Consider the following 15,350-nt stretch of genomic DNA (forward strand, 5'->3'; position numbering starts at 1 on the left):
AAGAATGTGCCCTCAGTTTAGAAGAAAACGATCTACGAGAAGAGTTACTTGATTTAATAGAGATGGACAGACATATTAAGATCAGTGAAAGAAATAGATTACATTAATCCAATAAAACCCCCAAAATTAGAAGTTTTATAAAATAAATGAACACAATAATTAAGACTGTTCATAGAGACTCATGCGATATAACAGAAGTAAATAGGATATATTACTATGCAGCTGAATTAATAACAGATAAAGTCTTAACACAGAGCAGTTAGGGAAAGGAAAGAGGAGAAATCAAATCCCATCATGGAAGCATCAAATAGAGAAAACTGTAAAGCAAATTAAACAAGAAGTGTCACTATTAGAAGAGTATAGAAGAGGGAACAGATCAACAAAATTACTCAGAAAGATAGACATGATTAAAAGCAATGCACAGTATCAGAACAGATCAGGATCTTGTGTGCATTATTGCTAATAATAAACTAAAAATATAAGCACAGACAGAAAAACTTAGAAGACATGCAGACTATTATAAAGGAAAAGTACAAAATAAGCAATTTAGTGATGACCCAAAAAAAGTTTTATAGAGAATTGAGAAACAAAGCAAAAGGAATTGAAACACCACCAAAAAAAATAAATAGATGCATTTTGGAGAAATATCTATGAAGATCCTGTGGAGCATAACAAAGATCCTGAATTGATAAAAGAAGTAAAAGAAAGAATAAAAAGCTGAAGTGTAGAGGATATGAAATGGGTTGAAGTAATGGCCAAATAGATTGAAACAAAGTTTAGAAAAGCTCCTAATTGGAAAACCCCAAGCCCAGATGCAGTACCTAACTTCTGGCTAAAAGTATTAACATCTTTACATGAAGATTTAGCTGTGACTAAGAACTATTTATATGTGCACCCCAAACAGACAACAACCTGGTTAACAACAGGAAAAACAATATTCCTGCCTAAGACTGAACCTGCAAGCTATCCTGAAAACTATAGACCAATAACTTGCCTTCCAATGACATATAAACTATACACTGGAATTGATGATGTAGTTTATAGTCATTTACAAGAAAACTCAATCATGGCAATAGAACAAAGAAGTAACAAAAGAAAGTCATATGAACCAAAGAATCATTTGTTGTTATCATAATGGGGCACTGTAAAATGGGGAAGTATCTAAGTATGGCATGGATAAACTGCAAAAAAGCATTTGACAGTATCCCACATTCATGGATAAAAGAGTACTTAAAATGTGTAAAATACCCTACACTAATTGATTACATTACAGTGACCATGAAACAGTGGCAAACCACTTTGCAGTTAAGCCATGATAAAGGACAAATTATTATTCCAGGGATAAAAATTCAAAGGGGGATATTCCAGGGTGACTGTTTTTCACCACTGCTCTTTTATTTTGCCCTTAACCCATTAAGCTGTCTACTTAACAAATTAGATCATGACTACAATTTGGCTTTCAGAAAACAACAATGTTTAAAGACGTTTCATTTCTTTTTGTGGATGAGTTAAAACTGTATAGTTCATCAGATGAGGAAGTGAAAGTACAACTGCAAGTGGTCTAAACTTTTTCAGATGATGTAAGAATGTCATTTGGTCTTGATAAATGTGGAAAAGCAACCTTTAAAGCAGGAAAGCTACTGCACCAAGAAAACATCAGTCAGGGACAGGAATTCGATATAAAAGAACTTGAGCAAGAGGGAATGTATAAATATTTGGGAAATGATGAAGGATCAACAATAAAACATGAACACGTGAATAAAACTTAGTAAGGAATATTTTAGAAGACTAAAACCAATACTGAAAATGGCACTGACATCTAGGAACAAAGCCCAAGCTATAAACCAGTTTGCTCTTCCCTTCCTAACTTCCAGTTTTGGAGTGATTGACTGGCCCCAAAAGGTGTTGGAGCAGTTGGACAGGAAAACAAGAAGGATGCTTCATGCTTATAAAGTGATTTATAAAAATCAGTGTATACCAAGACTATATATCCCCCATTCTGAAGGACGTATGGGCTTCCTCAAAACTGATTACATATATAGATCTGCAATCACTGGACTGCATACATATCTGCTGATCTGACAAGACTCAAATGTAGTGAAAGTTTTAAAAACATGAGGAGAATAAGTCTAAGTTGACTTCCCTGCTTTGCTTAGCAGAAGCATATCTGTGTCCAGCCGGGATGGAAATCAAACCAGAACTATATAAAATCAGGCAACAACTGAATGTGCCCAAAAAAAAAAAAAAAAAAAAAAACAAAGGAAAGAATATAAGGTGAAGGATCAGATGAGAAAGCAAGAAATGTAGAAGATGCATAAATATACTTGCAAGCATAGAAAATTCTTGGAACAAGATACTGATCAGGATCGAATTCAGGAATGCTTAAGGAGAGGTGAATTTAAACCAGAAGACAAAAAGTTAATATTGGCTGCCCAAGATAGTAGACTATGTACACATTGGATTTCAAAGTCCGTTGAACTTGTGGGAGAAATAGACGAATGTAGGGTTTATAAAATAGAATTGGAAACAGTTGCACATCTTGTTGCTGGTTGTAATATACTAATGGCAGAAAGACCGTATACTGAAAAGCATAATAATGTGGCAGGATTGTTGCACTGGGGGTTGTGCAAATATTATAATACTGAAGTAGCTAAAAAACATTGGAAACATTAACCACAAAACATTATTGAAAATAATGTAGTTTATATTACATGGGATCACCCATTACCAACAGTTCAAAAAATAGATGCAAGAAAAGCAGATGCAGTAGTATATGAAAAGAAGGTAAAGTAGCATTGATAACTGAAATCGCTACACCCAGTGACCACAGTGTCTTACGTGCAGAAAGACACAAAGTCATAAGATACAAGGATTTGCAGGCAGAAACAAGGCAATATGGAAGAACGATACCCAGATAGCTCCAATAGTAGTAGGAGCAATGGGTCTTATAAAAAATAATTTAAAATCATACTTAGATATGTTACCGATACATGTAACCCCATATGAATTACAAAATTAGTCATTACTAGGCACATTGCAGGTGCTGAGAAGAGCACTTCTGGCTAACATCAAGATTGAAACAATACTAATTTCATGAACTTTAATCGTACTTTGACTTAGGAATAGGGTCCATTCCCATCATGGTGTTAGAAACCCAAAAGTCTTGGAGAAATTAAAGAGGATAAACCAAATGAATGAATTAAAAAACTTTACAACCCTCAACTCCTGGCAGACCTGTAACTACTTGTGAGGACTGGTAAAATGTTAATCCTTTAACCTAGTAGGGAATTGGTCAGCTTTTACTGTCGCATTAAAGTTCGGATTGATAAAATCAGCAGGAATGTTCAGATTGCACTCTATCACAGGTGGGTCATAAATCAACAAATGCATGCTGTGATATCTACCTCACCCTATATTCCTACTTTTGCCACATTTTGGTGACTTGTAATTGACTGATTCTCAGTGACAGTGTAAGAGTGACATGTTTGCATTTTATCTTCTTCTTGTTGCGCAGGTTGGCAGTACCAGTTTTCAACAGTGTTAACCTAAAAGGTCGTGATCTACTGACTTTGAGAGATTTCAATTCTGATGAAATAAAGCAATTGCTGTGGACTGCAGCAGACTTGAAACACAGAATAAAAGAGAATGCAGAGGTAAGAGAATTGGCTGCTTGTTATTTGAACTATTTGATTCTGTGTTTGAGTGAACAGCTGTTATCATCTTGCCAGCATTTACCATACTTGTATTTATTTAGTCATTAACTCATAATAGTGCACCGACTTAAGGATTGTTCCCGGGTTTGGCTTTGAAATGTGTGCATGTCTCATGTGTCTTAAATAACACTGAATTCGCTTCAAGAAATAAATAGATAATAATAGCTTTGCTACAGGCAACATATTACTGCAAGTGGCAATCATTGCTAAAATAAAATACAAACTGTGTGAGGTTTGAATGGGAAAGGAGGAAGCAGAAGCTATGGGTATGGGCTGAGTTTTTGACTTCCTCATTAATTAGGATTAGGTAGAGAGTAAGGGGGTTCTCAGGGCTGGCCTTTGATCAATTAGTGCACTAGGCAAAAGGGCTCCATAACCCCCCCCCCCCACACCACTCAGTGACCCCACCTTGGTCTACCTACACCATCCAAATTACTGGAAAAGCTCCCCTGCTAGAGCAGCGCCCTAGGTGGCCGCCTAGTTGGTCTATACCTAAGGCTGGCTATGGGGGTTCCAGGTGAAGAGGAAGAAGAGAGGACAGAGTTGATTGTTTAATGGGGAGCTCCATATTTAATGAGGAATGTATGAGAGCTTTAAATGATAAACGTTTTTAATTTGCTGTGACAGTCTGGTATTAGGAAAAAGAAAGAAGAAAAGATTGTCAGTATAAAACCATTTACTGACCCTTGTCAGTCTCTACATCTGGGTGGGATACCTTATTTCTGGTCTCAGATAATTACCATATTTGACCACCAGCATGTCATGTATCCTTTTATTGGGCCGTGCCATGTAACTTGTGCCCTCTGACTCATGCTTTTAAAATTTAACACAGGCAGCATTTGATATCTCCGTATCTGTATTTCAGCCATTCTGACAGTAACTTGTCCACCTCTGCACTGAATGACCATACTGGTGCATTGCCTTTACAAAAAGTACACGATCTGCTCAATCAATCTAGGAAGTACCATGTCCCATCTTTAAAATTAGTTTATGAAGTGGATGCAACAGCATGAGCCATGACTGGCTATAGGGATGTGGTCAGTCATTGTTTGCGTATGTGTTGTTTAGCCAGTTAACATTTATTGTACATAAACTACAAAGTACAGAATTGATCTAAGTTCTAGAAACCACTCTCATTTGCCAGATGCTCCCTGCTAAGCTTAAATTATACTCAGGACTAGAGCAAGAGTAACCAAACCTACTTAATTATAATGAGCTAGGAAACCGTAGTTTGGCAATAGTAAAAGTGAAGTTATTCTTTTGTAGCTAGCCTGACCTCATCTTGAGTATTTCTCCATCTTCACAAGCAAGATTTAAGCAATCCAGAACTGGCCAAATGAAGGAGTACAGGGTCTACACCAAAAGCCACAGGAAGTGATACTAACACAACTGAATATCTTTGTGGTTTAAAAGAAAGCAGGTTGTCAGGTACCTCAGTACAGAATCTTTGTTTCATGTCTCGTCTTTAAGGGAAAGAGGGTTGACATGAAAGAACTCTGCAGGTACCTCAAAGTCACTAATTAAACCCCTACTTTATGTCTCAATGAGATATGTAGAAAAGCAAAGGTTCATTCAGACAGAAAAGATATATAGCAATAATGAGAGGTGGGAAACGACATGTTTCTGATTTGTAGTTATCTACACTTTTTTCTGGTGGATGGGAATAAAGATGCTCTGAATAAGGCAGATGGCCATTTCTTGTTAATGGAATCTTGTGTTTCCTTGTTTGTAGCTTTTATTAGTTAACATGAGATTTCCAAAGTTGTTAAATTTCTTATTTCCTTGCTGCATTGGCTGTAGACATGAAATTTGCTTTAAAGTATGCATGATGCAGTATTGTTGCATTATAACTAACCAGTACCACACAAAAAGTCAGTTGATCAGACATCCACAGTGATCATATAAATTGGTACGATGAACTATTCCTCCAAAATGTTCCTTTGAATAGTGCATTTATGAAGGTGGAATACTTAACTGGACATTTTTGCGTTTGACTTGGTTATCAGGAAACAATGAAGCCTGTGCACATGCAACCTGGTTCATCATTCTCTGAGAGGGTTGTATGTACATAGGATAATAGGATCATAGGAGGTTACTAGGCTAATGGTCCTAGGGCCCTTACAAGCCTAGCCAAGTACAACCCCTGTTCCCAAGAATATCAAGGTATTAAGTGGAACTAAGTAAACAACTACTGCCCCTGTCCAAGAGGGACACAGCTGAAACTTCCAGAGTGAATTTGCGGTTTCCCATCCAGTCATTCAAATTACACTTAAATAGGGTCAGTGAGGGGCTCTGCGTCACCTGAATTGTAAGTTTGTTCCAGAGGAGAGGTAACCTGTGTGAGACATATCTGTCTCTCCAGCAAGTCCTGTTGATGTCACATACTAGGTTGAATTCCCTAGAGCGAGTGCATGTTATGCCATTTGATTTACAAATGTGCAGCATTTCCATTACAGCAGGATCTGAGAGTGCTTTTTATGCAAGGCATAGGTTGCCTCTGAGTAGTCTGTAAGACACAGAGTATAATGACAGTGATTTCAGTCTGTCAACATATGATATATGCTGAAGACCCTGAATTTTCTTTGTAAGAAACCTTTGAGGTCTTTCCAGTTGCTGCAGGTGTCTGGTAATGTTCATAACAAAGGCAGCATTGTACTCTATTATTGGCCTGATGAGTGGGAAGTACAGGGGTGTTATAACCTCTTTTTCGTTCTGCATGCAATGCCCTTACCAATGAGGTGGGCGACATAGAGAGCTTTCTTAACACTGTGGAGATGTGGTGGTCAAAGGAAAGGTTGTTGTTAACCTATGTGCCCAAATCTCTCTTAATGTGGTAATCTGCAGGGACATCGCCCTTGCTGAAGAGGATGATAATGCATTATTTGCTCTGAGTTTTAGCCCATGACTTTGGTGCTAGATGTTTGCCTGTGTAAGTCCCTCTTGTAAGATGTTGACATTGTTTGGGGACTCGATGACTACACCCAGTTTGCAATCATCAGCAAACTTTGTCAGACATAGGCCTTTTGTTTTAGCCTGTACATCTGAGAAGTAGATTCCAAACAATAGGGGCCCCAGCACTGATCCCTGTGGAACACCACTGATTACATGTCTGCTGATGGAGGTAGAGTCACCTATTGTGACAGCGTGCATTCTATCAGTGAGCCAATTTGCAACCCATCTGACAATATAGGGATTGATCTCCAGTTTTTTTAATTTCTCCAAGTCTTTTGGATTTCTAACACCATGACGGGAAAGGACCCATTCCTAAGTCAAAGTACGATTAAAGTTCATGAAATTAGTATTGTTTCAATCTTTGATGTCAGCTAGAAGTGCTCCTCGCAGCACCCGCAATGTACCCAGTAATGACTCCTTCTGTAATTTGTATGGGGTTACATGTATTGGTAACATATCTAAATATGATTGTAGATTATTTTTTATAAGACTCATTGCTCCTACTACTGTTGGGACTGTCTGTGTATCTTTCTTCCACATTGCTCTCATTTCTGCCTGCAAATCCTGATATTTTATGACTTTGTGTCTCTCTGTACACAGGACACTGTAGTCACTGGGTGTGGCAATTTCAATAATCAGTGCTACTTTTGTCTTCTTTTCATGGACCACTATATCTCTAGCATCTGTCTTTTTAACTGTTAGTAATGGGTGATCCCCTGTGATGTAGACTTCATCGTTTTCTGTGATGCTTTGTGACTCATGTTTCCAGTGTTTTTCAGGCACTTCAGTATCATAATGTTTGCACAATCCCCAGTGCAACAGTCTTACCAAATGATTATGCCTTTCAGTATACAGTCCTTCTGCCATTAGTATGTCACAACAAGCAATGAGGTGTGCAACCGTTTCCAGTTCTGTTTTACAAAAACTACATTTGTCTGTTTCTCCCACATGTTCAATGCACTTTGTAAATCAACATGTATGTAGCCAACTATCTTGGGCCACCAATATTAACCTTTCGACTCTTGGTTTGAATTCACTTCTCCTTAACCATTCCTGCATTCGATCCTGATCAACATGAGGTTTTTCCACTAGTGTTCTATACTTCCAACTATATTTATGCATTTTCCACATTTCTTGCCTTCTCATCTGGTCCTTTAACTTATATTCTTTCTTTTGTTTTTTTGGCATATTCAGTTGCTGCCTGATTTTTATCTACTTCTGGTTTGATTTCCATTCCTGCTTAACGCTGATATGCGTCTGCTAGATTAAGCAGAGAAGTCATCTTAGATTTACTCTCCTCATGTTTCAAAACTTTCACTACATTTGGGTCTTCTGAGGTCAGCAGATATGTGTGGAGTCCCACGATTGCAGATCTATACATGTAATCAGTTTCAAGGAAGCCCATTCCTCCTTTGGAATGGGAATATATAATCTTGGTATGCACTGATTTTTATAAATCATTTGGTGAGCATGAAGCATCCTTCTTGTTTTCCTGTCTAATCTATCAAACACATTTTGGGGCCAGTCAGTCAATCCAAAACTGTAAGTTAGGACAGGAAGAAGAAATTGGTTTATAACTTGAATTTTGTTCATAGATGTCAATGCTGTTTTCAGGATTAATTTAAGTCTTCTAAAGTATTCCTTGCTAAGTTTTATTTGCATTTGTTCATGTTTTATTGTTGGTCCTTCATCAATTCCCAAATATTTATACACTCCCTCTTGCTCAAATTATTTTATATCACATTCTTGTCTCAAACTGATGTTTTCTTGGTGCTGCAGTTTTCTTGATTTAAAGGTTGCTTTTGTACATTTATCAGGACCAAATGACATTCTTATATCATCTGAAAAAGTTTTGACAACTTGTAGTTGTGCTTTCTGTTCCACATCTGATGAGCTATACAGTTTTAAATCATTGACAAAGAGAAGATGAGAAGTCTTTACACTTTGTTGTTTTCTAGGAGCCAAATTATAGCCATTGTTTAAGCTGTTAAGTAGACAGCTTAATGGGTTAAGGGCAAGACAAAATAGCAGCGGTGACAAAGAGTCACCCTGGAATATCCCCCTTTGAATGTTTATCTCTGGGATAATAATTTGTCCTTTATCATGGCTCAATTGCAAAATGGTCTGCCACTGTTTCATGGTGACTGTAATGTAGTCGATTAGTGTAGGGTGTATCTCATACATTTTTAAGCACTCTTTTATCCATGAAGGTGGGATACTATCAAATGCTTTTTTATAGTTTAATCCATGCCATACTTAGATTCTTCCACTTTTTGCAGTTCTCCATTATGACTTTATTTAAAAACAAATGATCCTTTGTTCCATATGACTTTCTTTTATTGGCCTTTTGCTCTATTGCCATAATTGAGTTTTCCTCCAAATGACTATAAACTCTGTTGGCAGAAATTCCAGTGTATAGTATATATGTCGTCGGAAGGCAAGTTATTGGTCTATAATTTTTAGCGTTGTTTGCAGGTTCACTCTTAAGTAGGAGCATTGTTTTTCCTGTTGTTAGCCAGGTTGGTGTCTGTTTGGGGTGTGCATATAAATAGTTCTTAATCATGGCTAAATCTTCATGCAAATATGTTAATACTTTTAACCAGAAGTTAGGTACTGCATTTGGGCCTGGGATTTTCCAATTAGAGGCTTTTCTTAACTTTGTTTCAATCTGTCTGGTTGTTACTTCATCCCATTTCATATCATGTACCTTTAAACTTCTTATTCTTTCTTTTACTTCTTCTATTCATTTAGCATCTTTGTTATGTTCCACAGGATTTTCATAAATACTTCTCCAAATATATATTTATTTCTTCTTTTTTCGGTGATCTTTCAATTCCTTTTACCTTGTTTCCCAATTATCTATAAAACTTTTTTGAGTCATCAATAACTTGTTTATTTTATACTTTTCCTTTATATTTATTTGCATATCTTCTAAGTTTTTCCTCCTGTGCTGAAATTTTTAGTTTGTTATTTGCGATAGTCCATGACAGATCCTGATCTGTTCTAATACTGCACATTGCTTTTATCATATTTATCTTTCTGAGTATTTTAGTTGATCTGCTCCCCCTTCTATATTATTCTTACAGTGACCCTTCTTGTTTTAATTGCTTTATGGTTTTCTCTGTTCGATACTTCTATGATGGTATTCGATTTCTCCCCTTCCTTTCTCACAGTACCCTGTGTTCTTATGATAGAACTTTATCAGTTATTAATTTAGCTGCACAGTAATATATTCTGTTTACTTATATTATATCACATGGGTCTCTATGGATTGTCCTAATTACTGTGTTCATTTGTTTTATCAGACTTCTGGCTTTTTGGGTGTTATTGACCTTCTGCAGTGTATTTCTTTCCTTGATATTAATATGTGTATCTATGTCTATTAAATCAAGCAACCATTCTCTTAACTCATTTTCTTATAAATTGAGGGCACATTTTTTGTTTTCCATTTCCTGTGGGCATTCTATAGAAAGTTCTATTTCATCTTCCTGTGGCACATTCTCTTCAATTTCATCCTGTGCCATCCGTTGCTCTGTCATATGGGAACTTACTGGCCTATCACTCCTCAACATTGACAGCATCAGAGTTTCCAGTTTCCTGTTCCTTCCCTTGCTGTCCAGCTTCAAGTGAATGTTTATACTGGTTTCCTGTGGAGGGCTCCAAATTATCTTCATATGGCACCCGACCAATTGCTTCCCATTCCACTGGTTTCCTCTTAATTTGGATGTCCATTGCTCTATCCTGTTTGGTGCTTTTTGAATTAGATTTTCTACACTAAATCCTTTACTTCCCAGGTACTCCATAACCTCAGTTTCTATTTCTTTAACTTCTCCATTACTAATCTCCTTTTCCTCTTTGTCTTCTTATTTTTTGTATTGTAAAGTTTTCCATGTCCAGATTCCTTTGCCTGTATTTCTCTTCAAATATCTTTGGTGCTGCTCTTTTTGTATTGATTAGTTTTGCTTTCTCCTTTGCATAGATATTACACCATATTAAATCTCTTTTTCTTTCCCATATCCATATTTCTTCTTCAGATGTCTCCTGATCTTCCTGTTTCTCCTTACTTTGGGGACGCGTTCGATCATGATGTGATGTAACCTATGTTAGACCTTCTACACAAAATCCTTCACTTCGCAGGCACTCCATAATTTCAACTTCCATTTTTTTAACTTCTACTGTACTGATATTATTTTCTACATTTCCTCTTTGTGATATTATTTATTATTGTGAAATTTTCCATATCTGGATGCTTTTGCCTGCCTTCTCTATATTGATTCATTTTCACTTTCACCTTTGTATAACTATTGCACAATTTCAAATCTCTCTTTCCCGTGTCCATATTTCTTTTTTATACAATTCAAAAATCTCTAGGTTTTGTTGTTTATATTTTTGCACTTCCTCAGATGCTTCTTTTTCCAAACAGAGCAAAGTTTCTCAGCCTTTATACTGTTTTTCAAAAATCTGTTGTATTAATGAACAGAAATTTTTTATTTGAGGCTTCTGACAGTTTTTCTTGTGGAAGTATTTTTCTTTCCTCTAACTTCTCTCTTAATCTTTTTGTATATCTTGTTTCTGGAAATTCTGGGCTTTTTACATAATAGTAACAATACATCATTTCTTTCTTATTCTCAATAGTCCACTCTGTCGTCTTTATGGGTCTTCTTTTTTGTGATTTTTGTGGACTGCTACTTCTTTTTACAACGGAGGGGGGGACATCCTCCCCCAGGCCTGGCCTGGCCTCATTATAGGAATGTTTCCATGTTTTGAGGATTCTACACTGTCATTTTTTTCCAGTCCTGGCACCAGTGCGCCTACCAGGATTGGGCACATTTTTATCCTGGGTCTTGTGCATCCAGCTATCTTTTTTTAATTTTTTAAATACTTCTCTCCATGATATATGCTATATAGATACAATCTACATGTCAGTGTCGTCTTGGTGAGATTTTCTGAAACAGGGTCCACCTCGTGAAGGTACTCACCAAGACTTGAGGATGAGTTCAATTTCAGCAATACTACTCTCTTTTGCTTGCTGACGTATCATCTCTCCATTTGGACCCTGAATGGAAAACAGCAACCCACCTAACAACATGTGGATTGATCTCCAGGTAGGTGATTTTATCAATGATGTCTGAGTGGGGAGTAGTGTCAAAGGCCTTGGTCAGGTCCAGGTAGGCTGTATGCATGGATTTGCCTTCATCCAGGGTTTTGGTGATTGTCTCAAAGAAGTCCACCAAGTTCAAGAGGCAGGCTCTCCCTTTAACAAAGCCAAACTGGGTCAGGTCAAGCATTTGGAGGTCTTCTACATCTTTGTTGATAAAGTCCATGATTATTCTTTCCATAGCCTTGCAGATTAGTCTGGTCAGGCTTATGGGTCTATAGTTCCCAGGGTCAGTGGAGGTGCCTCCTTTATGTAACAGGATGATGGTTGCTGTTTTTCATTCAGCAGGTACAAAACCAGTGGTTCGACTGTGGTTAAAAAGAGTAGCCAGTGGTGCAGCTAGTTCCTGTTTTAATCCATTTACATTGCAGCCTGTGATATTATCAGGTCCCATAGAGGCTGTGTTTTTGGCTTTGGAGAGAGGGTTTATAACCTGCTGCTTGGAGATACTAGGTGGAGGGCAGGTAGTAGGAATGCTTTTGGGAATATGTGGCAGGGACAAGGGGGAGATATTTTTACTGAACCTGTCAGCTAACAGGTTGGCTATTTCTACGGGTTCAGTATATGTGGTGCCATTAATGACCAGTTCTGCACAGATCTGGGTTTTTCTTTTAATGTTTAATGAAGAAGGTTAATTTGGATTCATAGTTAGATTTTGAATGCCTTACGAGGTGTCTTGCTTGTTTAAGTTGAGGAGGGAATGCTTCCAATACAGAGACCATTCCTTCCTGCTCTTGGACAACAATTTTTTTCTCTTATTGTATAACCTGTTAATGGCAGATGTCTACCAGGCAGGCTTGTTCTTTCTTGAGGAACTTGTTTTGGTCCTATCAGGTACGTCTGAGTCAATACATTTGTATAGATGCTTATACAAGGTATTGGTGTAAATCCCAGTATAGGTGTCTATATCATCAATGAGGGCAGGGGCTATGAAGCTATTAATGTCGTCACGTATTAGGTTGTAACTTTGGAAACGTTTTTTAGTCTAGATGCTGCTAATGGGGATCAGATGTTATTGTTACTTCTAATGAGCCTGATTTATGAGCAGACGTCACTAGGGAGGGCCGCACACATGGGGTGGTGCAACGATCACCCATGTTAGTGAGCACCAGATCCAGAATGTTTGGGCCCCTTGTAGGGCTGTCAACCAACTGATCCAGGGCACTGGAGTTGATGAAGTTCAAGAATCTTTGGGAATGTGTGTTAGTACATGTATAATTTGCCCAATCTATGGATGGGTATTTAAAGTCACCTAAAACCAAGGTACTTGGTTGTATCTTGAGCGATTCAAGTAGATCCAGGTATGCATTGTGGGTATCCTGGTTCATGGAGGGGGGGTCTTATAACTGGCAATAACTTGGAGAGGGATCTTACCTACAGTCAACTGGACCTGTATTAGCTCAAGGGAATCTTTTTCTTTAACCAATCTAGTGTTTATCTTTGAATATTGATACTCCATGTCCTTTAGTTCTCACACTTTCAGTTTCTGGTTTGAATGTGTGGAAGGCATTATAACCCAGTATGGCCAGGATGCTTTCCACAGCCATAAACCAAATGTCTGAGACTACACAGATGTCAGCATCTTCTAAGGTGAGGGCTGCTTCCAGTGAGTGCAGTTTTAGGTTTAGACTCCTAGCGTTTAGCAGCATAACCTTGAGGTTGCTTTTTAAAGATATTTTTACATCAGGAATTTTGTTGTTGTGATATTGCCTAAAAAAAGCACTATGGGGAAGGCAAGAGCCTTAGCCAGTAACCGAAATCCCAGAGGAGACAGATTAAGACCATCTCTGGCAAGCAGCGTGGTGTATCTACCATGTCATCCCAGGCTGACAGGTACTGGATCCCCTTAGAATGACAGCAGAAACTAAGGCAATTGTTGAAGCCAGTCATTTTTTTGTTTATATTGTAGCATCATCTTAGGTGAAGGTAGTATATTGCTCAAGGCTAGGGACATACCTGCCTGAGACACATATTCAGAGAGCTCAGTCATATCTCTCTTCATGTAGTCCAGTGAGGTACGTCTCAAGTCATTCACACCAACATGAACTATGATAGAGTCATAACAGTGCTTGTTGTGGAGAGACTTGAGTGTGTGTGTGATCTGGTGGATCCTAGCACCTGATAGACAGCTGACTGTAACCTTCTCCTTGTCCAGCCTGGTGAGTGGGGCATCTGTTTGTCTCACTATGGAGTCACCTATGACCAAAAAATTTGGTTTAGATGTGCTTTGCTTAGTGGGTTGTTTGGTGAGACACTTGTGCTTGTGGTTTTGTGTGTATTGAGTGCTGTAAGTACTGTATTAGGTGTAGCATATTTGTGTTTCTGAGGTCTCCGGTGTTTAGATAAATTTCTGGTGAGCACCTGCAAGTACGATGGTTTATGTGGTGAGAGCATGCTTTGTGCAGGAGGTGTAGTATATGGGCTGACAACCTGTTCGCTGTCGCTGTTCTGTGAATGAGAGAGCAAGGATTCCAAATTCTTTGTGTATATGCATCTCTCACAAATTGAGCTTAAGTGGTTTAGGAGAAGTGGGCTGTCAGTGTACATGAGGCAATTGTTACACTGCCTCAGGATACCCAAGACAATCAGGCTGGCAGGAGAAATGGAGGAGAACTGACCATCATTAATGTTGTTGTTGTTGTTTATTAGGTATAAATTTGCTTACTTTAATGAGGAAAATGTGGTTTAATTGAGGGTTTAACGTTGTGTCTATACTATTGGGGCTCTCAAGGGGTACAATACTATTAGGGATTAGGAGATTTCAGTTAAAGTGGCAAATGCTGTAGAAACGTGCTCTCCGAGAAGCTAAGTGTAATTTAAGGGGCTGCTCAGTTGGACCATGGGCAGCTTCTATAGGAAAATAAATCTAGTTCAGCTTTTGCATCTATAGCCACCAGTAGTTACCTTCACTGCATGGTGCTGCACGAAGGTGCACTATGCTCAAACAGATGCCTCGGATTGGTATGATGACGATAGCAAATTAGTGGCTTGTCTCCAAACTCTGTGGAGCTGTGTTAAAACAAGAGCAAACCCATACAAAGGTGGGGCTTATGTAGCAGCTGTGAGAACCCTTTTTAAAACATGTTAAGTCATTTTCAAACAAGCTGGCCAATGAAAATGCTCAATACTGAGCCTTATTCCTACAATCTCCAACTCAGATGGGTCCTTTGCTACAGACCTCTGCCTCAAGGGTGCAGGGGGTCCTCTTAATGTATGATGGCTGGTTTTAGTGCTAAGATAATGCCAAATAGTTTAGATTCAGCAAAACTGAATCTAGCCTATGCTATAAAACACACAAGTACTAGAAAATACAAAGTGTAGGAAAAATAATCTCAAACAGCACACAGTTGAAACAGTAAAGCACCAAAACAGTTAAAATGGCTAAAAATAGTTAAAAATAGGAGGCAATTCAGAAATACACAGTTTAAAAATGCAGTACAGTGAATAAAAATACTTATTTTTATTGGTCTCGTTCTCAGTAATGTTAATCTTGAACTTGTTCAGTACTGGTATCTGCTGTTTTTTCT

At 38.0% G+C, this 15,350-nt stretch overlaps 1 protein-coding gene across 1 annotated transcript in view; it reads left to right on the forward strand.

The window, feature by feature from the left end:
• Positions 1-15,350, forward strand: part of LOC122802617 (ornithine transcarbamylase, mitochondrial-like) — a 479,979-nt gene that overhangs the window by 44,956 nt on the left and 419,673 nt on the right. Inside the window, exon 2 of the mRNA XM_044072308.1 lies at positions 3,515-3,653. Coding sequence (XP_043928243.1) covers positions 3,515-3,653 — 139 coding nt within the window. The remainder of the gene's footprint in view (positions 1-3,514; positions 3,654-15,350) is intronic.

This window comes from Protopterus annectens, chromosome 5.part0, assembly GCF_019279795.1.
Source record: "Protopterus annectens isolate FY-2018-M chromosome 5.part0, PAN1.0, whole genome shotgun sequence".
Taxonomy (NCBI): domain Eukaryota; kingdom Metazoa; phylum Chordata; order Ceratodontiformes; family Protopteridae; genus Protopterus; species Protopterus annectens.